The sequence below is a fragment of the Diadema antillarum genome, unplaced genomic scaffold (genome assembly GCF_040938485.1).
Source record: "Diadema antillarum isolate AM-2024a unplaced genomic scaffold, OU_Dant_1.0 seq00001212_RagTag, whole genome shotgun sequence".
Lineage (NCBI taxonomy): Eukaryota > Metazoa > Echinodermata > Echinoidea > Diadematoida > Diadematidae > Diadema > Diadema antillarum.
Window position 1 is genome coordinate 820,405 of NW_027272004.1, and position 22,397 is coordinate 842,801.

Sequence of the window (22,397 nt, forward strand, 5' to 3'; positions counted from 1 at the left end):
GAATTGTGCCTAATCGTATGTGTACAGAGCACACCAATTTCAGAGTCAAGCATCTTATTCCTTCATATTCTAAGCATGTTTTAACATAAGCATATATAGTATCTAATTTTTAACACATTGAAATCATATTCATAGATTATTTAGGAGGCAGTACACGTTGTATATAATTACCCCAAAATTATTCAATAAACAAAGTAAAGGAAGTGAGTAGCATGGGGGTAATTCACATGTCCAAAACATAATCACAAAGACACATTCTACAAGGTCTCACAGCTATCATGTTTTATGACTATGCATCAAAATGTCTCTTTCTTCAGCAGATATGGACACATAAGATCCTTCCTGGCATGCATAAAAAAAAGGGGAAAAAAGGGGGGAAAAAAGACATACAAACACCACTAGATAAATTCCATTAAAATCCAAACTCATGATAGTGATGTTACTGCTACTCATACTATCGAGCAATAACTCTTTGAAATAGGAGAAAAATGCCCCTCTTCTGTGTGGCAATTTCATGAATGGTTTTCAAAATAGAAAGAGAGAATACTTGGAGGGCTCCCTCTACTGGTCCTTCATGAAGCGATTCCTGTAATGCTTGTTGAACTGCTCTAGGAAGATGAATGTTAGGACGGTGTGGGGACCAAGACGGGTGTAGTATGGTGTGAAGCCTTTCCACAGACTGAAGAATCCTTCAGAGCGAATGGTCCTACCTAGAACATCCTGCAAGACAAACAAAGAGTAGCATGGCTTTGATATGACAATTCATTTCTGGATTTGTTTTGCTTTTGTTTTGTTTTTTTCTTTGCTTTTGCTTTTCTCAAATACTGAGAATCATTTTTCTTGAAACTAAATCCCTGTTTTGGCACATGACTATTATAATCTTATTCAAACTCTCATGGAAGAGTATTTTTAGATTTGATAAACACAAAACAACTGTCAAAGCTTAATTTTTACAATAGCATATGGAGCAATGTGACACTACTTCATGATATTGACACTCGATTAGCATGTTTAATGACCTCTACCTATTTCTCATGAATGAGAAGGCATGGACCTCCCACCACATCGTACACTAAAAACTTGTACCCCGTTCACAGTCCCCCTGTCTAGGAGGACCTCTGGAAGACATGCTACATGAAAATTAGCTATTTTTTATACAAACTCAGTGGGTGGTAAGAGAGACCCCCGTTCACAGTCCCCTTGCTGTCTAGAGTGAGGTCCGCATACACTGCTATGGAAATTAGTGGAAGAGTATTTTTTCCACCACAAGTGTGTGCTGTGTTTACGCTAGTCTGGTTTTCAGACCTATTTCTCACACTAATTTCCTTTTCAGAATATTTACTGCTTCTCACAACGAAAGAAGTAGCAGGTTAAGCTGACGGGCCTTATCCTTTGACAAAAACTGTGACTTCATTAATGGCGGCAACAAAATCCGCGGAGGATGCATTTTGTAAAAGGAGTACAGTTGGCAAAGGGTCTGAAAACCAGACTATGTTCACGCCGTGTTTGTGCCGTTCTTGTGCCGAGACCATTCACAGTCCCCTCGTCTGGCGTGAACACAGCACAACCTCTAGAGGTTGTGCTAGACAAAGTGGGACTGTGAACGGGGTATAAGTCATTGATACTATTTCTAGAAGTGGTTTTGCAAAACGATACTTAATATTAGAAGATCATACTTTTATTTTTTGGCATGAATTACACTTTCAAATGCTCTATTTTTTCTTTGACTGCCCTCTCCTTATCAGAGTAAATTAAAGAACATTAAAGGACTAGTCCACTTTCATATACATGTGGATTGAGTGAATGTAACAATATTAGCAGAACACATCAGCGAAATTTTGAGGAAAATCTGACTATCCGTTCAAAAACTATTAATTGTTATAAGTATCTGCACAATCACTGCTGAATGAGAAGACTACCTCAGTGTATGATGTCACATGCATAGAACGATATAAGGAAATAAAAAGAAATTCACAAAACCTCTTTTTTTTTTTAAGTGCACATTTCTTCAACTTGTAATTGATGTATGTTAAGAGTAATATCATTCCCCTTGCCTTCTGAACGAGAGAAGTCCAGTGTTCTTCTGTCATGCAAGAAAAGTGAGAATATGTTGAATTTTCTTTGTACTTTCTTTATATTGTTGTACAAATGTGACATCACAAGCTGTAGTGGTCTTCTCATCCAGCAATGACTAAGCATAAACTTAAAAAAAATCATAACTTTTGAACGGATCATCTGACCTCCCTCAAATTCTCACTGATATGTTCTACTATATATTGCTGCATTCACTCGACCCACACATCCATGAAGAGGTGAACTTGTCCTATAAGTTGAGTTCCCTTTACGTTGAATTTGCAAGGGATTATCTCACGAGCACTGCTTCATATGATACTAGTAATCAAATCAAATCAGGGGTCAACTTACAAGAGCTCCCTTGTACTCAGGCTTGCCATCAATTATCCTCATGTTTTGAATTCTGGTAGAAATTAAAGAAAAGGAAACAAACATCAAAACATCAATACATCTACATGATCAAATCACTGAACATGATGTTTTACATGATTATCATTTCTGTGTTTTTGATTAACACAAAACATAATCTTATATTAAATCGTCGGGTGAGAATGATAAGGGTGTTACTAGCCATTAAACCAATAGTGTTGGAAACAACTTAATGCCCTTCTCATTCTCAGCTGATGAAATATAACATAAAATGATTAGTCTAATAAACAAAATGTCAAATGCGACTTCATTTACAATCTGACTTCATTTTTGTTATTGGTTGTAGAACCATTTCGCTGCAAGGACGATTTTTTCAGTAATTGGGAAGAGTTCATTCCTGGTCATATCTTGTCAAAAGGTGGCAGTATCATGAGCTGAGGTTTTTGTTCAATTTGCTTGGAACACCGAAGCTTATTATACATTACTATTTGTTTCAATTTGTCATCAACTTTGATGATACATTCTATTCCTTTTTTTTTTAATCTACTTAAAAGATACATACTGTAACATGAAATCTACGTAGCACTACAAGGCACAGATCACTTCCCCCAAATTTTTCTAATTCAAGTAAGATCCTTCCTACGTACAATGTACGGACAGACTTCCTCAATTAAAGGTGTAATATTCTGTGCTTGAGATCAAAATTATAATTTTACCCTTGATACACCTTTATGAAGATTGAAACATCTATAGTAAATCACATTATGGAGACAAAACACAGAATCCTTCAGGCAAGTAAAGGACACTACTACCATGAACATCTCTGTTCATAAGACAGACAAAATATGACAAAAAGAAAATAAACAAACAAAAGCTTCATTGCCTTAGTGAATAACTGGTGACAGATTTACACAACAGTGTGTTTTGAAGTAAGTCTGGATGACACATCAGTGATAACATACATGTACCACCATATGGTAAAGATTATGCATAGATATACAACCTCCAATTACTGATAATCGTTGTAAATGCCTATTTCATGATTTACCTATTTCACTTATGTTACAACTGTAATAAAATTGGCTTCTGATAAAATGACCCCTAAAATCCCTCTATGAAAGTGTTGTTTCAATATACTTCTGAACACATAATGTCTTTGAAGTGCACACTAATAATGTATGTGTACAAGTCACTAACATCAGGCCAACTAATCCAAAGGTATACTGTATTCTGTAAAATGACTGCACAAATAAAGTTCTTACACATGGGACACTGAAATGTATTGGACAATATGTTACCCCCCCCCTCCTTTACATTATCAGAAGATTATATTGGGGCAACAATCTTCTTCTTCTTAATTATCAGTATTGAGATTAACAGCACAATTTAGAGTCAACAATGTAATTTTGCTCATTTTATGTGAGAAACTTATGAAATGGCAGTCCCATCAGTCTCGCTTCATGAGGAAAGCTCTAGTCTCAGACCATACAATATGAATGCTAGTAGTATGCCTACATTTTTGTAACTAACAGTTTGTTCTGGTCCTACAAAAGAATTGTAAAGTAAAACAAACTGGGTACATATCTATTGATTCATTTATGTCAAGCACGTAACATGCATGTTTAAACCACATACTGTAAAAGTGGAAATTTTCGCAGTGTGGAAATTTTCACACATTGCAACTACAAGTTGGTGCAATAATTGCATGCGAAATATTTTTGCATGCCACACATTCCAGTAGTTGATATCCTAATTTTGTGGAATTAAAAACACACAAAATTTGCCTTAATACTTTTAATTACTCCTGCTAAAATATCCACTTTTACAGTAGATAAGAAAGCATACATAAAAAGGAAAAAATTTAAAGCACACTCCCAAATATTGTAATTACAAGAGAAACCCCATGGATGAATGTTTGCAGTTTTTTGTTTTGTTTTGTTTAGTTTTTAAGGATCAAAAACTTATATCACTGTCAACAGAAGAAGGTTTCTAAATATGAAAGCCATGTACCACAATTTGACCTATATGTATTAAAGGTAAAAACACTAAAGCAACCCCATTATACCAGCTAAATGAGATAGTTACAAGAAGGCTAACAACACCCCACATTAGCCTATAGTTTATATGGTGTTTGAACTATACAATTATGATAATAACAAGGATAAATTCTGCAAACATGGCTAACGTGAACAATGGTCCAATCAAATGAAAAAGGAAGCTTATTTATGTTACAGAAATGGTAGCAGTGTTTGGTTCAAGGCTTGGCTGGAGTAATCATGGAAATGGCTATCACTCTCAATGAAAAAGGAAAAGATGATGATCGGGGTGGGCGGGGGCACACAGCATGTGATATGGTAATTACATGGATCTTTCAGAGTGGTGAGTATTGGCAATGCATGATAAGGACTGACAGTCTTTGTGTGCATAGGACAAAAATTTGCTTGAATTTTTATATTTTTTTACCTTTACTACATTTCCCATTAACTTAACACGGAGGGATGCTAACAATGGATGAGCCTCACCTCACACGGTTATTGTAAAATGAGGAATGTTTGCATGTATTTTAATTTTGTGAATTTTGCGAGAGCCAAGATTCGCAAAATTAAAAATGCACGCGGAAGATCTTGCCTACACTATAATTATGTATTGAATGCCAGTGGCAATACTCTGAAATTTCACGATGCAGTAAAGGCCATCGACTCCAGTTTGCAAAACTTTCATGCGGCGAATATGCATACTATCACGTTTTACATCACACATTCTGCCCTGTGTGTATTGTTTATCACTGTGCCCCTTTTACCTCTATCTTGTTGGGAGTTTGATGGATCTGTCCTACACAGACATATTTCATTCTCCTTATAGGGAACAATCTCATCTCTGGGCTTTCACAAACAATGGCTGACAAAGAGTACATGTATGTGCAAGGAGGGTGATGGTATTAAAGTTGTAAGTCCAGGGCCCAATTTTATCAAAAGATATAATCAATTTTAAATTTCCTTACCACACAGGCTGTCTTAGACTTATGATAGAAATCAACTGTATAATCAATTATAACTCTTCATAAAATAGGGCCCCACTCCCTGCACTTACACTCACTATGGTGACTGTGCCTTCTCTCCCTTATGCCTTCCAAACTTCACAACGGTCTACCAAATACTATCCATAATTCGACATTATTTGAATTGTTCAAATCCTGTCTGAAGGATGATTATCATCACTTTTTCTTTTGCAGTGATTAATTCTAAATTTCTTCAATCTTTGATCTAATTTGACTAATACTGTAAAAGTGGAAATTTTTGAAATGTGAAAATTTGTGCACATTCTAAGCAACCAAGTACAAAATAAAAGCATGCAAATACGATTGCTTGTGATATGTCTAGTGCATCTTCTTTGATTATGCAAAATTGATCATACTTAGGGCATGAAAAATTAAGTGTATGAAAAAAATTCCACTTTTACAGTAAATTATGTACCTTTAATTGTGGTATTGCATAGTCAAATTTATTGTAGTTTAGGTATAAGGGCAATTCCGCGGTTAGTAACGTTACATTTGAACAAATTTAGATATTTGTTTTTACTACTAAATTACCATTTATTCATTTCAAGCCAATATTATGTCAAAAACATGTTCATCATTCCCAGGTTTATGATACAGAAAAGAATGAATACAATCCAAGAAATAATAGCATTGCTATGGCAACTTAAAGGGCTGGTTAGTAACGTTACGAAAAAAGGACATGACAAAAAAATCAATGTCTTGTGACAAAAAGTGTCCAAAAATTCAAGTTACTTCAAACAAAGTGTTGCATTAATTTCAATTATTGCATCATGACAAATGTTCACACAATGTTTTTTAGCAGTTTGACCAATAATTTCTTAGCTAGACCCCCAAAAGCATGGTTAGTAACGTTACGGTTAGTAACGTTACATTTGTCCGGAGTAATTCCGCAGGTCATTTCACCCTTTTGTAATTGACAAAATGTCACATGACTTCTGGAGTATTTAAATGTATTCATCTTTTATCCTTTAGCAAAACTTTGAGGAAAAAATTTCAAAGGAACCCACTGTAATTTGCATTTAAGTGAGTTTCAGCATCCCCAGTCCCACATGTACATTTTAAATGATGCTTTTAGATCTCGCGAAATCAATCAATACGAAAGATAAAATCTATTGAATTTGAAAGACCTTAATGATTGGTGAACATCTATGACATTAGTTGATACCTAGATTAAAGAGTAAGATAAAGAGGCACATTTCTTTTATCCATGTCATGTCCACCTAACTGCGGAATTGCCCATAAGCATACACTGCAATATATGCATCTATGTAAAGCACAAAAACGTTTGTTTTCAACACTATATGAATGTACGACTATTCTTTACTCTTCATGTGCCACGTTCACACGTCCAGCTCAGTTGATGGCGTGCCAACTTCGCATATTCTACTCAAACCCACAAACCTGCCCAAACCGATTGATAATTCGCCAAATGCAGCAGTACAATGAAAGCTTTTGTTGCACTTCTGTCCGTCTCATGAATAGCTTGCATTTTATCTTGTGATTGATTATCAAGCAGCATTCCGTCACAGATTTGCCTGTAGATTTTAAGTTTCTGTCACTCTTTTGTGTGCAAAAGTCAGCCTTTACAGTGAATGCAGCTACCGGTCATTTCAAAGAAAAGCAATCATCAATTTGTCTTACAATTTTCATCAAAGGAAAGATTGGCATTTTCTCTGCAACTTTGCTCACTACATGTTAAGCTGAACAGAAATCTATAGAAGTTACATAGATTTAAAAAACAGAATGCTTTCTCAAAGCATGACTACGTTGGTGTCTCAGAATAATGTGGCACACAGGGGATTTCCACCATAGGCAAATAAAGGGTTAAAGTGTATTCACATGACACTATTTAACAAATTCCATGAGCATGTTACACCAACAATACATTGCATGTGGAAGGGATTGGCAACAGACCATTGGACTTCCAATACTGTTTCCTGTTAACACAATTATAGTTTACCCAATAGTTTTGTAATAGGACAATAACAAATATTTACCTCCGCCAACAATTATAGGCTTCTATATTGGGAAATCGGGCGACTTTCAGCACACTATAAACACTTTCAGCATGCTATAAGAACGTAGGCCTATGGGTGGAAATCACTGATATCTCTATGGAAGAACAAGATCAGTGATGGAAATGAGCTGCATACTTGGAGAAGGTCTGTGCTCTCAGAGTGCTTCTCTAGTTAATACTGTGATTGGAATTCAGTACACATCTGAAGAAGCCTATCGTGAGCAGAGGCTACTACATTAGAATTACATCACACAATGACATTACTGTATGGCCCTTCCCGGCACAAATTACTATCCTAATTTTGCTTTATTTGGGTGAAAATCATGCACAAGTAAAACCACAGACCTGGGTTTCAAATTGTTGGCTTCACTTCGAAATGTATCAGTATGAAGAACCCAGTGTTGAGTTTTCCATGGTGTAGGCAGTCACATGTTTTTTCCTCACCTAGGCTCTCTCCATGAAGAGCACATTGTAATTACTATTAAGCACCTGACCTCAAATTATCACTCAACTGAGTTGAGGTCACCTTGTTTACAGCTCTGTAATTATGTCCCAGTTTGGACAGTCTATATCAACCAAGGATTACTGCTGAATATGGACAAAATCAGAGCTACAATCTTTTGTGTATTCAAGCCTTTAAGTACTTTGATGACTGAAAATCAGTAATTTGCACCTTTTTTGAGTGATAATCAATAATCCATCATTTTTATAGAATATATCACAGATGATGATATCTAAAATCAGTTATTTGCTTGTAGCCTTCAGTATTCGTCTCCGATTCCAGTAGAAATTCCTGAAAATCAGTAATAGTCTGCTGCGCTGCAAGATGTTCCAAGAGTTAATGGTACATTCTTGATGGTAAAAACTCATTCATCATTTCAGGGCAGTGAGGTGGCTCAGTGCCTCTGCTTGCAATCGAAAAGTTTGGCTTTGAGTTTGACTCCCATGACTTTTATTGAGCCATGTTGCATTTATTCATGCCCTCCACTCTAGTAAAAAGAGACAAAACACTCTGTCCCTCAGATATGACAGAAAATGGAGGACCCAACAGGTTAACGGGTTAAAGATGTCCCTTCATTCATTCATCACGAACAGAAGGGTGCATGACCCCGCAAAGTGGTCTGCTTAAAGTGAATAAAATTGGACCCCATGGAAGACCAGTTATTTGCGGATGAATAAAGGCTATCCAACCATATCAAATGTGTGGAGAAAAATGAAATGAAATGAAACAATTTCTTGATAATGATACAAGAACAGACCCCATGAAGAATGCCAGTGCCTCTGAGCTGTCTTTAGATGAACCATACCTTGTTTTGGCAATATCGACAGGCATTGAGGCAATGGTGGTGACCAGACCGCTGATCATACTAGCCCCAAAGTGACACAACAGGTTATCCTGGAAATATCCTGGAGGTAACAGATCAAAACAGGAGAAAATACCAAAACAGAGGAAGGTAATATCACCTAATGTACCAGTAAACAATATTATGATGGTCTTTATACTGCAAAATACATTTTTTCCTCAAATTATATATGTACGTACTGGTAGATCACACATTCCAACACTCTTGAGCATTCTTTTTTTTTTTGTCTCACAGGCAAATGTCTACTCAAATTTTAACTGAAAAAATAGCTCATGATTTCACAAATTGGATCTCTTTATAGTTATATGGCAAAGAATGACTGCTATGCCACAGTCATGACTGTATCTACATACATGTATAGATATCAAGCAAATGCAACATACCATGTACAGCTAACCTCAATTACATAACATTGCACAAGTCTACAAATTGTATGTTGACGGAAAAATTCTTCTTGAATGGATGTAGACATGAGATAATATTATTGCATGATAGTACAGTTTTGGTTGAGATGACAAATAGGCTTTCGAATTTTTGCAAGATACCAAGAAAACACTTACGATATAGCACAGAGCATACCATTTTAAGAGGAATTCAAAGTTTATTTGATGAAAATCGGGTTTGGAATAACTGAAACATCCAAAAACAAAGTAAAACAAAGCGATCGTTACAAAGTGTGGGTCCCACACTTTATTAGAATCGTTCTTTTTTGGATATCTCTGCCATTTCAAAACCAATTTTTATCAAATAAACGTTGAATTCCTCATAAAATTGCATGCTCTTTCATATTTCATATGAGATTTCTCATTATCTCACCTAAAAAAGTTAGAAACCTGAAATTAGGTCTCAACCAGAACTGTACGATCCCTTTAAGGTTCATGTAGGTTTAAGGAGTCCCACTGGTACCTTAGAAGTGGATTCTAATAGGCAAGATTGGCTGTATTCTGTATTAATCAGCATGTTCTTGACAGTTTGATATAAATGCTCCTTACATTGTATTTTCAGGTGAAACAGATCCAAACTCACCCTGCTCATTCCACTCTCTGACACAGATACATCTAAGGAAAATGTTATCTTTTGAACAACAAAATCAACTGCAGCATCACACTTCCACCTTGAGGATGCAATGGCCATCCATAATTGCGTAGCATAAATACACTAATTAGTGTAGCGCTAATGAAGGACAGTGAGGGTACGTGATAAACATGTATGATAAAGTAGTTCATTCTGACCTGTTCCGAGTAAGAACTGTTTGGCCTGCGAGTATGACGCAAGTTGAGCTGCATTGACCACCATTGCCCTGGCTACCGTTGGACCGCAGCCCTGTGGGAAGAAGAAAACAAATTCATTACAAGCTTTCGACTTCTAAATGTAGGAGAAAGAAAATTTCATTCCGTGCAATGATATAATTCAGAATACACCCTTCTTTCTATTTTTTTTTTCAATCTAGCTGAATGTTCTTGATGTAATTTCATTCGATAAAATTTATACAAAAGTTCATATTCCCCAGTTATCATGTGAGAAATGCGAAAAAAGGGCAAAATAAAATCATCACATGCACTTGATGTATGGCATTTCAAAGTAAGAAATATAAAATTTATAGGGGACCACAGATAATGAAAAAGAACATGACCAAGCTATGTCCTTTTATAAGAGCCTTTTATAGGCCTGTGTCAAAAAACACAAAAATCAATATGTGACCCAGCACCACAAAGCACACAAAAAGTCGCCAGACATGGATTTTTAGTTAAGGACAGGTTCTGAAAGAGCAGACTCTAAGCTTTGAAATGATGTATAACTCAACTCAAATGGACTCTCCTAACCTATCTAAATATTGGAAAGAAAGCGCACACTCTGGAAAAGTGTGAACCGAGAAAAGAGGGTCTGAAGTACATGGTCTATCTGTCTATTGAAGCGCTTAATCTTTACCAAACCGTGCTGGCTGTGTGATGAATGGGACAAAAAAACAGCATGTAAACCACTGGAGCAACAACGTTGAAGGGATTATCAGATTGAATTGAAATTGAGCATGCTCTATTAACACATTCTGTCCATGATTAATGCCAACTTTCAAAGCAGTAGTGCTATACCTTCAAAAGTTATCAGGCTTGAAAGTGAAGAGTGTGCAAAGGGTCATCAAGAAATGAAAAGGGGCCTCTAAAGACATACCTGATCTCATCTACTCTACAAAAAAGGATTGTAGAAAAACTACTGAAAATGTACTTTCCCATTCATTTTATGAACCCAAACTTAAGAATTATGTAGAAGAAGGGTAGCTCTTTAAGAAGTAATGAAAAACTGAAAATTGACTTGGGTGACCCATTTCACCTTGTTTGAGTCCTCACGTGAAATCAAGGGGTGTGACTTTTTGTTCGTTTTGTGATGCACGGTCACATATTGTTTCAAATGATTATTACAAATGATTTCTATTAAAATCAAGGATATTTCCAGTGCACTTAGAATCAAACACTGTGTTGATGTCATTCTCACCAAGCTTATGAGTATTACTACACGAAATACTAGATGACTCAAAAATTATTACATAACTAAGACCCCGTTTACAGTGTGGGGCCGGGCTCGGCCGCGGCCGAGCCGCGGCCGAGTCCGGCCTCAATAGCGCGGCCAAGCCCCGCAATTTCGTCCGTTTACACTGCTGGGCTCGGCCGCGCATTTGATTCAAACCTTTCAATATTTTGTCGTAGTGGCGCTCTGCTTGTAAAAAAACGCAATTTGGTATTGTCTGGTTTTCAGACCCTTTGCCAAATGAATTCCGTGGCGACGAAGTCGCCGTTCGGGCAAAGGTCTTTGCCGAAGGAAAAAATCCTTTGCAGGACAAAACCACCTTAAATTATACTAGTTTTTGATGTTAAGGGGGTTAATATCCTAAATAGCGAAAGATACAGGCAGAGGGTTTGGAAGCCAGACTAAAAGTGGCCGCGCGATTGGCCGCGCATTTGGCCCAGTTTGCCTTTACACCAAGAAAAGGCCGGGCTCGGCCGCGGCTCGGCCGCGGCCGAGACCACCTCCAGAGCGAGGCCAAATGCGAGGCCAATTTTGGCCTCGCGTTTGGCCTTTTGCGCGTTAACACTGAAATGAAGGTAGACTCGGCCGCGGCCGAGCCTTGCACTGTAAACGGGGTCATATACTTTTCCTGCATCACCCTGCATCACCCACTCATATAAACCCTTATTGTCTTTCATATTCATGGGGGAGGGGGAGAGACTAGGAGTCTAGTCAAAACGTTGTACCACTTACCCTCCATAGTGTAAAGAGTCCCTCCTCCCGTGTGATTCTAGCCAGGGCATTGAAGACACTGGTGTAACCTCTCCTCTCAGCTGGTGGTAGCCTAAGAACGAAAAATCACAAAGAGAATCCTCAGGCTAAGGAAGAGGTTGTTTTCCTGTTTCTGCTTTGAAAAAAAAAAAGAGAAAAAAGAAAAAAATGCCTATAAAATAATATTCACATTATGGCCATTTGCACTGCACATTAACCCTATTCTAACTGGGCTATTTGAGACCAAGTTTTTACTGGGGGGGGGGGGGGGTCAATTTGACCCCCCCCTTCAGATCTCGGCCGCCGATCGCGTGATCGCCGCAAAATTTTGCCTAAACATAGAGCCGGATGTCAACTACAAGATTACATGATCATACAAAAGAAAAATTTTGATTTTCTATTTTTAGTAAATTAATTATGCAAATGTACGCATGAAATCATATTTTCACCTATAACTCCATGAAAACGACTGAATGATTGCTAAATTTTTGTGTAAGAGTTCCTCAAGACACATTGAACAATTTTCTTGTAAAAAGATAGCACAATCAAAATCAGTTTCTTTTGTTTTTTATTGTTTTTTTAATTTCTTATGTATTTCATTGTTTTTTGACCTTTTGTTTTCTATTGTTTTTTGGCCAAAATTTGTTGCAGGCACTTTATCACGCTTATCTACATTAAAATTGATTAATTTCAATGGTTAAAAGTTGAAATAATGTAATTTACCTCAATTTAACCAAAACAAGGAAAAGTAGAAATTACGCGGTGCGTAATATATGTCCCCGCCGGAAGTAGCATTTAGTAGCAATATGCACAATATAGGTAAAAAGATGAAGGTCAAAGGTCAAAGAAGTCAAAGGTCAAAATTCTATGTAGAAGTTTTGAAGCCCTCACCTAGTGCCATCACATAAAGCAAACGGAATCGAAATCGGGTTAGAAATGGCGAAGGAGTAGCATTTTGTAGGCAATGTGCAATATAGGTCAAAAATCAAGGTCAAAGGTCAAAGAAGTCAAAGGTCAAAATTCTGTGTCGAAGTTTTGAAGCCCTCACCTAGTGCCATCACTTAAAGCAAACGGAATTGAAATCGGGTTACAAATGGCAAAGGAGTAGCATTTTGTAGCAAAATGTACAATATAGGTCAAAAATCAAGGTCAAAGGTCAAAGAAGTCAAAGGTCAAAATTCTGTGTAGAAGTTTTGAAGCCCTCACCTAGTGCCATCACATAAAGCAAACGGAATCAAAATCGGGTTAGAAATGGCGAAGGAGTAGCATTTTGTAGGCAATGTGCAATATAGGTCAAAAATCAAGGTCAAAGGTCAAAGAAGTCAAAGGTCAAAATTCTGTGTAGAAGTTTTGAAGCCCTCACCTAGTGCCATCACTTAAAGCAAACGGAATTGAAATCGGGTTACAAATGGCGAAGGAGTAGCATTTTGTAGCAAAATGTACAATATAGGTCAAAAATCAAGGTCAAAGGTCAAAGAAGTCAAAGGTCAAAATTCTGTGTAGAAGTTTTGAAGCCCTCACCTAGTGCCATCATATAAAGCAAACGGAATCAAAATCGGGTTAGAAATGGCGAAGGAGTAGCATTTTGAAGCAAAATGTACAATATAGGTCAAAGGTCAAGGTCAAAGGTCACAATTGAAATTCTGTATAGAAGTTTCAAAGCTCCCATGTAGTGCTATCATATAAAGCAAACAGAATCAAAATTGGGTTAGAAATGGCGAAGGAGTAGCATTTTGAACGTTTTGATCACACACGGACGCACACACGGACGGACACACGGACGGACGGACGGACGGACGGACACACGGACACACGGACACACGGACACACACACGTACGGAGCCCGTTTCATAGTCCCCTGCTCGAACTCGTTCGGCGGGGACAAAAACACAATTTGCATTGGATTTGCACATGATATCATGAATTTGAGCCATTTTCGGGTTGACATGCATATGCAAAACATTACGTAACTTCAGAACGGTGTACCCGGACATCACAAATTTGTTCTCAAAATATGCGGGAGACTTCAAAGAAAAAAGTCATGAAACGACGCGGCAAGATCTTTGTGCGTTGCGGAATCGCGGCGCGAAATGTCGAGCCCCCCCCCCCCCCCCCCGTTAGAATAGGGTTAAAATAATAAATGTTCATACTACCATCAGGTGAATTTCCTGTACATGTACTCTCCTAATACATCAATTGTACTTCTCTAAACAATCCCAGCACGCAAAAAAAAAGAAAAAAAAAGAGAAAAGTATCCTGTCATCAATAGTGATGAAATAAGTGATTTTATGGACTTTTACAGATAGGACAAATGGACGGCAAGTTCACATGCTACAAGTACACCATGGAGACACCAATTTGTGTTTGATTGATCAAATCTGTTCCTCTAGTTTTTCTGCCCCTATTGACACAATCTAATTTTCAGGGTGGTCTTCCCTTTTAACCTGTGGTAAGACAAGTCCCGAGTATACTCGGACAGGTGTCTATGGGAAATGCATGTCATAGTAAAAAGAGCCCATCCTAAACGGGTTAAGAACGGCATTTAGCCACACCCACCTGCCATCAGAGGTCATCCTGATGAGGGAGATTTCAGCCGGCGTTCCTACAAAAGCACCTGTCGCACCTGCAGCCATGCCTAATTGAAGCAAAGCAAGGACAACAAGGAAAAGTAGAAATTACGCGGTGCGTAATATATGTCCCCGCCGGAAGTAGCATTTAGTAGCAAAATGTACAATATAGGTAAAAAGATGAAGGTCAAAGGTCAAAGAAGTCAAAGGTCAAAATTCTATGTAGAAGTTTTGAAGCCCTCACCTAGTGCCATCACATAAAGCAAACGGAATCGAAATCGGGTTAGAAATGGCAAAGGAGTAGCATTTTGTAGCCAATGTACAATATAGGTAAAAAAATCAAGGTCAAAGGTCAAAGAAGTCAAAGGTCAAAATTCTGTGTAGAAGTTTTGAAGCCCTCACCTAGTGCCATCACTTAAAGCAAACGGAATTGAAATCGGGTTACAAATGGCAAAGGAGTAGCATTTTGTAGCAAAATGTACAATATAGGTCAAAAATCAAGGTCAAAGGTCAAAGAAGTCAAAGGTCAAAATTCTGTGTAGAAGTTTTGAAGCCCTCACCTAGTGCCATCACATAAAGCAAACGGAATCGAAATCGGGTTAGAAATGGCGAAGGAGTAGCATTTTGTAGCCAATGTACAATATAGGTCAAATATCAAGGTCAAAGGTCAAAGAAGTCAAAGGTCAAAATTCTGTGTACAAGTTTTGAAGCCCTCACCTAGTGCCATCACATAAAGCAAACGGAATTGAAATCGGGTTACAAATGGCGAAGGAGCAGCATTTCGTAGCAAAATGTACAATATAGGTCAAAAATCAAGGTCAAAGGTCAAAGAAGTCAAAGGTCAAAATTCTGTGTACAAGTTTTGAAGCCCTCACCTAGTGCCATCATATAAAGCAAACGGAATCAAAATCGGGTTAGAAATGGCGAAGGAGTAGCATTTTGAAGCAAAATGTACAATATAGGTCAAAGGTCAAGGTCAAAGGTCACAATTGAAATTCTGCATAGAAGTTTCAAAGCTCCCATGTAGTGCTATCATATAAAGCAAACAGAATCAAAATCGGGTTAGAAATGGCGAAGGAGTAGCATTTTGAACATTTTGATCACACACGGACGCACACACGGACGCACACACGGACGGACACACGGACACACACACGTACGGAGCCCGTTTCATAGTCCCCTGCTCGAACTCGTTCGGCGGGGACAAAAAAATCACTTTTCTAAATGCATCTTACTGATGGATATACATGTATTATCTTCCTTATTTTTACTTTGTTTTGATTTCAAATTAAAACCTGATTGACCTTAAACATCCTGATATCCTAATCTTTGTCCCATTCACAACACAACACACTGCTTGATGAGATTAAGCACATAAATAGATATTAGACTTCAGTCTCTTTTCTCAGTTTAACCCTCTTTCAGAGAATGTACTTTTTTTTCGCGATTATTCAGATGGCCTAGTACAGTCAATCACGTAGAGTTATCTGTCATCTCTTTCTAGATCTATGTCAAAGCCTCTTTTCTCAGTAAATATATATTTTTTTCTTTTCAGAGGGTGTGCATGTATATATTTTTTTTTAATTATTTGTCCATAGGTTTGATAGCAAAGTTCTCTTGTACTGAGATACAGTTTGTATGACTCATTTGAAAGCTTAGAGTCTGTTCTTTCAAAATTTTCCCTCAGCTAAAAAAATGCACGTCTGGCAACTTTTGGGAGGTTTTGTGTTAGAGGGCCACTTACTTACACTTTGACTATAATGATTATTATGTATTCCCATCCATCCCATGGACCAGTATATTACATCCTAGCAAGCGAGTGGAGAATGAGGACTCCAAAGGCATAGCATGCTTTCCCATTAAATAATTTAGTATGAAGTATTTTAGTAGGTATAATATAATGGTAAAGTCAGCACCCAGTGGTACAGAACATAACATTATCACACTGAATGAAGACATCTGGACTACCAGGGAGGGGGGGGGGGGGGGGGGGGGGGGGTGATTGATTCAGTGCTGGTTGATTTATCACTACCTGCACTGCAAACATACACACACAAAAAACAAACAAACAAGAAAATAACAACACATATCTTGTACATACACACACACACACATGAAAACCAACATGTAAGGACAGCCTGAGTTCTGATATTATCAAACATAATACCACAAACAAATGTTTTGTTTTGTTTTGTTTTGTTTTGTTTTTTGTTTTTGTTTTTGTTTTTTTTTTTTTTGGGGGGGGAGAAAGAGACAGGGAGAGAGTACAAGAGAGTATGTCAACTCACCGATTGCAGCTTTGAGTAAAAAGGGAGGGGGAGTCCCGTCAGCCCTGTAAACAAAGAAATAACTATTTGATGACATCCATCACAATACATCAATGTGATAAAGGATTACTCGCTACAATCTTTATTCCATGTCTGAATGATATGAGACTTTTTTTTTGAAAGATTCTGATCAATAGTCAACATACGTGTACATAAGAATCATGACCACAGAAACCATAACCACTACCAGCAGTAAGACTTCATAAGTGATATTACACAAATACTACTGCTGTTGCTGCTCCAACAATTATAACTACTACAGAGTGTGCAAGCAATGATGATTATGAGACCAACAATAGCAATTCACAGTTGGTCTTATGTTAGGCAATATTGATTTTCGTATCTAAGACAAATTGCTAAAAATTACAGAGAAAAAAAAAAAATGTATCGCAATAGTCAGGATTAACTTTGCAACAGTAACCCACCCGGATACCATGTCGAATAGCGTTGTGTAGATTCCCAGACGGGTTGTTGTGTAAGTTGCCTGGCGTAGTAAGCCTGCAGAGAGACTAAAATAGTAAGAGAATAAAAGAAAACAAGATGTTTTGTGAAAAAAGAATGACAATGTACGCTTCTGACCATACAATTAGTTTGTTTTAGATTGTAATAATGCTTTTGCAATAAACTTTTCACTCGTGGGGCTTTGATTGTAGAGTTGTGGAATGATCACACAGTGATGTCTCTTCCTGCCTACCACAATCTGCAATCATTCCCTACAACAACTGTCTGTCACTTAATCCTGAGCTGAAGACGAGCTGATTTTGCTACAACATGCATTTCCCATAGACCCCAGCCTAAGTATACTCGAGACTTGTCTCCAATGGGTTAAACATGTACAATTTGTAGCTTGACCAGACGCCACAGAAGCACGACTTCTGTTTAGTGGCAGGACTAGCTCCATTATGTATGCACATACACTCAAGTCCAAGAGCACAGTTTGACTGCATGAAAGCGAATGAAAGTTAGACTTCTTCACGTGGTAGAGGTCACAGCATTCACATTATGAACACACATGACACACTGTGAACTCAGCAAAACTCAATTGGAAAACATCTCCTGGCCATGAAAATTCAGATGTGATTTCAGATGAACTCCAGGGAATAATGATTAAGTTTGCTTTCACAAGCATTACCATTCTACAGTTGCATGAAATGTGTTTCAGAAGACATTATTTACAAGTGAGTTGTCTTGTTAATCTAAAGAGCTCATAATCAGTTTGAGTGTCATTTCTCAAAGAGGTCTTTATCATGTACAATGTAAGAGCTGAAAAGCTATTTAACAAAAGAAAGGCAGAAAAATAATACATGTATGCATCTCTTCCAAGCAGATATTGAACAACACGGCTACAAAGTATGCGATGCCAATTTGTTCTCAATGACAAGATACAACAAGAAAAGAAAAGAAAAATCTGATATTCTGGTTGGTAGACAAACAGGAAACAAATTAGAGAACACTATTTGTTCACGACATTGTGACACAAGTGATTGAGTCTGTTACTCTCCTTGTCTGAGCCTTATGTCTCCTCCTCGTTCCAGGGAACAGTCTGTTTGTTTGTTTGTATTTATTTCCGAATCATATCAAAAACGCAGGTATACAAAAATATGTAAAATATCAAAATCATGTACCGTCCAAGTACGATACAGACGATGGCCCAATTTCAGTGACATTAAATAGAATATCACTGTTCTTCCTTGGGTTCCTTCGATTAGTTCAATTCAACAACAGAAAAGCACATGCTTCTCACTTAGCAGAAGACAGAAAACAGAAACAAAAACAACATATAAACCCGTTGTCTACGGGAACTGGAGGTGCCCCCTGTTTTGAAGCAATGGGAATTTGAGTAATTTCGGAAGCGACGGGTAAAAAAAAAAACACTAGTAAACAATTAGCCGGTGTGATGCTTGTTACATACTATCAACAAAGAGTGTTGTTAACAACTGAATTGTGACTGGCAGCTTGGCACTGAAATCATCACAAAAAACAAACAAAAAAATTAATAAATAAAAGAAATGAATAAGATAGATAAATAAATTAAAAACTAGAGAAGCACTCTGACCTCCATCAAGCATGCAGCTCATTTCCACCACTGATCTTGTTCTTCCATAGAGATTTCAGTGATTTCTACTCATACACTAGGTATGTACTTATAGCATTGTGTGCTGAAAGTCGCCCGATTTCCCAATATTAAGCCTTTGTTACGTCATAAACCCTCAGATGCACAGCACGCCTCGCCCTAGTAGAAACTAGAGCACATATTTCAGTGTGTGCATGCAAACCTCAAATACGCGCAACGCCTGAACTCCCAAGTTCATTGACCCTACCTGCCAAAATATCAAAAATCCTTCATAAATTCCCCCAAAATTCTTGAATCACTACCAAAATTTAATCATCTGTTACTTGTATCATTCTAAACCTTTCCTCCAAGTTTCATCCAAATCCGTTCTATTTTTTGAGTTATTTTGCACAAGGACAAACAAACCCACAAACACTCAAACACACAAACCAACGGTAACGAAAACATGACATCCTCCCTTGGCGGAGGTCAAAATAAACAACCTGGGTAGGTACCAATTGTATGTTACATGAAAATACATACAACGTACGTACTGTAGGAATGATGTTCTGAACTATGATTGATGCACAGTGATTTTGCCATCACAAATGTATGATACCATTACACAGGTCCTCCAAATACTCTCACCCATTGTAGAGACCTAAGACACCTTCCTCCTTCATGATGGTTTGGATGGCATGAAGACTGGTCTTGTGTGCTCTGGCCCCTCCTCCCTCACCTGCCAAATCATGTGGTGGAATAAATATATCATTTTCAGGTTATCTAGTCTTAGCTGCAAGATTTTACACATTTTACATTTTCACGCATAATAACACACATATAGTTTTGTAACAGCATGCTCAAGATTTGTAAATCTTGCGTGAAATCATCTGAACTCGTTAGACAAAATTGATGAAAACAACACACAACTACTGAACGGGTACTGCATAAAAGTTTTGATATGGTAGAATTACGGTCTCTCTCATTCATTGCAAGGCTTTCAACTTTTACTCATGAAAATCAGGGAAATTCCATTGAGTAATCTGTGAGATACTTGTGTGTCACATGCATCTCAATGGGCAAATGTTATTCCCAAATCAGGGAGACTGTTATTTTCTCTTGTCTAAACATAAACATTTATTCAAGTTTTCAGGGACAGACAAATATTATCCACTAGACCATTGGGATTCCTGCCAACAGCTGTGCTGGTTCTAATCCTTATAGCATGCAGTGGCGGGTACTTCATATTCTTCAGTTGATGGGTAAGATGCCTGTTCAGTGCTCAAGAGGTTGTCAGCTCAAATCCTGCTGGAGTATACATGCCCATGATTTCATGTGGCATGTCTATTACCAAAACACTAATAAATTCAGTGCTTATTTACGTCAATATAATGTAGCACAATTCTTCAATAAATTGCCAATAAAATAACTCAATTTTATCAACTGAGAAACAAACTAAAATTTCAAAAGGGCCTTTGACAAGATGGATGATTGGTTAGTGCAAATAATTACCAGTGATCTCATTATCAAACATTTTCTTTTTACAAATCTGACTGTTATCTGCAAGTGTGTGATCACGTTTACAGTTTAGCATATCAAATACAACTTACGGATGAACTGAGGTTATTTTGAATTTCCTGAATCAATATTCAGACTTATGAACTGAAATAGATCACACATTTTTCATGAGTAAGGAGGAAATTATTTCGAGACAGAATGTTTCAAACATTCACTTTCTTTCTCTTCTTCTAATTTTCGGAGTTTTTTTTTTTTCTTTTCTTTTCTTTAACAGCAAGCCAAGGATTCCCAGGTACAGCCATTGATGAGTTGGCCTTGACATATATTGTACTGTTGCTACATACCACTCATCTGCATACGGTTCTTCACAAGATCCAGAGGTTGGACAAACACTGTGGCTGCCATCCTGTTAAAGAGTGAGTTTTAGTAAAATGTCAGACCCTCAGTTTACTCAATGCAATCTAGAAGTAGAATTAACTTTTAACCTATTAAGAACAAGCCGATTTTGCCAGAACACCTATCTCCCCTAGACACCTGTCCATACACGTGACTCAGTAGGCCTACCTATGTACTGGTTAAAGGAACAAGATGAACCCTCATTGGTCTACCAAAGATACAAATGACAAATTATGATAATTTGGAAGAAATGAATTTCTGACAACTGAGTTGATCCCTCAAAGTTTACAATTTTTCATAATAAAAGGCAATGATGTCATAACCTAACATCTCCAATTGGCCTGCACAAATCTTCACAATATTTTTTTCTTTTTTTTTCAATTCATCCAGTAATCAGTAAAATTTACCGGTATAAATAGGCCTATTCAAGTTTTGTGCGTAGTAAAATAACAGGTAAATTCTATTATTCTTGGACTTGGATCCAACAACAATTCTAAATGATCAATGAGGTAAAAAGCAGGATGTGAACTGATTGGGTTTGACTCAACCTGGTTGTAAATTGGATGCCCGACATATCCAAAAAAATGGGAGGCAGAGTATGTTTAAAATAGTTTAGCACAGCAGAGACAAGTGAAGTGCAAGTCTTGCAATAATGGTAGTATCGTGGAGCTTAGTAGCTCCTAGCCCGACCAGACGCTGTTAATCACATAGTGTTAGTAGTAGTACGCTGTGCGAATACTTACAGCGACTGGGCTGTGTTACACTTTGTAAATAGCTCCATGGTAGTAACAGTAACACTACATCTAACATAATTTGTAAGGAGTGGGACTGTACCAGTCATCGCATACGCATCCTTTTGAGGCATCCATTAATAACAGCTTACATCTTTAAAATACCACTGATGTCAATAACCAAAAAGAAATCGGCCTTATCGAGCTTGTACGTACCCAGCTAATCCTCCAAAGAGGAACTTTATCCCCTTTGGTAAGGGTTTTTGATTTCCGGTGGATGTCATCTTCGTGTGGCTGCAGTCAGTGTACGTGTGCGACGTAGCGTGCATGCATCTGGGCTGGATATAGGCGTGCGTATGGGGTGGATGGGCGCAGAAGTGGCCGGGGAACAACCGTGGATCTTTTCCGGCGTTTGAGCGATCTTCATGCGATCCCTCTGCTCTGGGAACGTTTCTTTATCAGCTGGGGAATGTTCGACCGGCCGATTCGATAGCTGGCGCTGGTTATGTTGCGCTCGTTGCAACCGCTTACAAGCTCTGCAGCAGGTGCTGCAGCACGATCTAAATACGTGATCGTACATGCGCTGAATGCGTGGACATAATGATGGCAGCTAGTTCCTGCGCAGTGCAGCCGACGGATCGAGATCCTTTC

General features: G+C 37.8%; 1 protein-coding gene across 1 annotated transcript; it reads right to left on the minus strand.

Annotated features, from left to right (window-relative positions):
- Nucleotides 1-435: 435 nt before the first annotated feature.
- On the minus strand, nt 436-22,067 carry LOC139744809 (mitochondrial 2-oxoglutarate/malate carrier protein-like). Its single transcript, XM_071655225.1, has 11 exons — nt 21,963-22,067; nt 20,964-21,025; nt 19,750-19,840; nt 17,474-17,557; nt 17,010-17,053; nt 14,711-14,789; nt 12,137-12,227; nt 10,114-10,204; nt 8,825-8,924; nt 2,425-2,476; nt 436-720 (listed from the first exon to the last, which is right to left on the minus strand). The coding sequence occupies exons 1-11, from the start codon at nt 22,028-22,030 to the stop codon at nt 562-564; spliced, it is 921 nt and encodes a 306-aa protein (XP_071511326.1). The 5' UTR covers nt 22,031-22,067; the 3' UTR covers nt 436-561.
- Between the last annotated feature and the right edge of the window lie 330 nt (nt 22,068-22,397).

Coding starts and splice junctions, on each gene's coding strand:
- LOC139744809 (XM_071655225.1), bottom strand. CDS start 22,030: ATGACATCCACCGGAAATCAAAAACCCTTACCAAAGGGGATAAAGTTC. Junction 21,026..21,962: donor CTCTTTGGAGGATTAGCTGG/GTACGTACAAGC, acceptor ACTCTTTAACAG/GATGGCAGCCACAGTGTTTG. Junction 19,841..20,963: donor GAACCGTATGCAGATGAGTG/GTATGTAGCAAC, acceptor ATGATTTGGCAG/GTGAGGGAGGAGGGGCCAGA.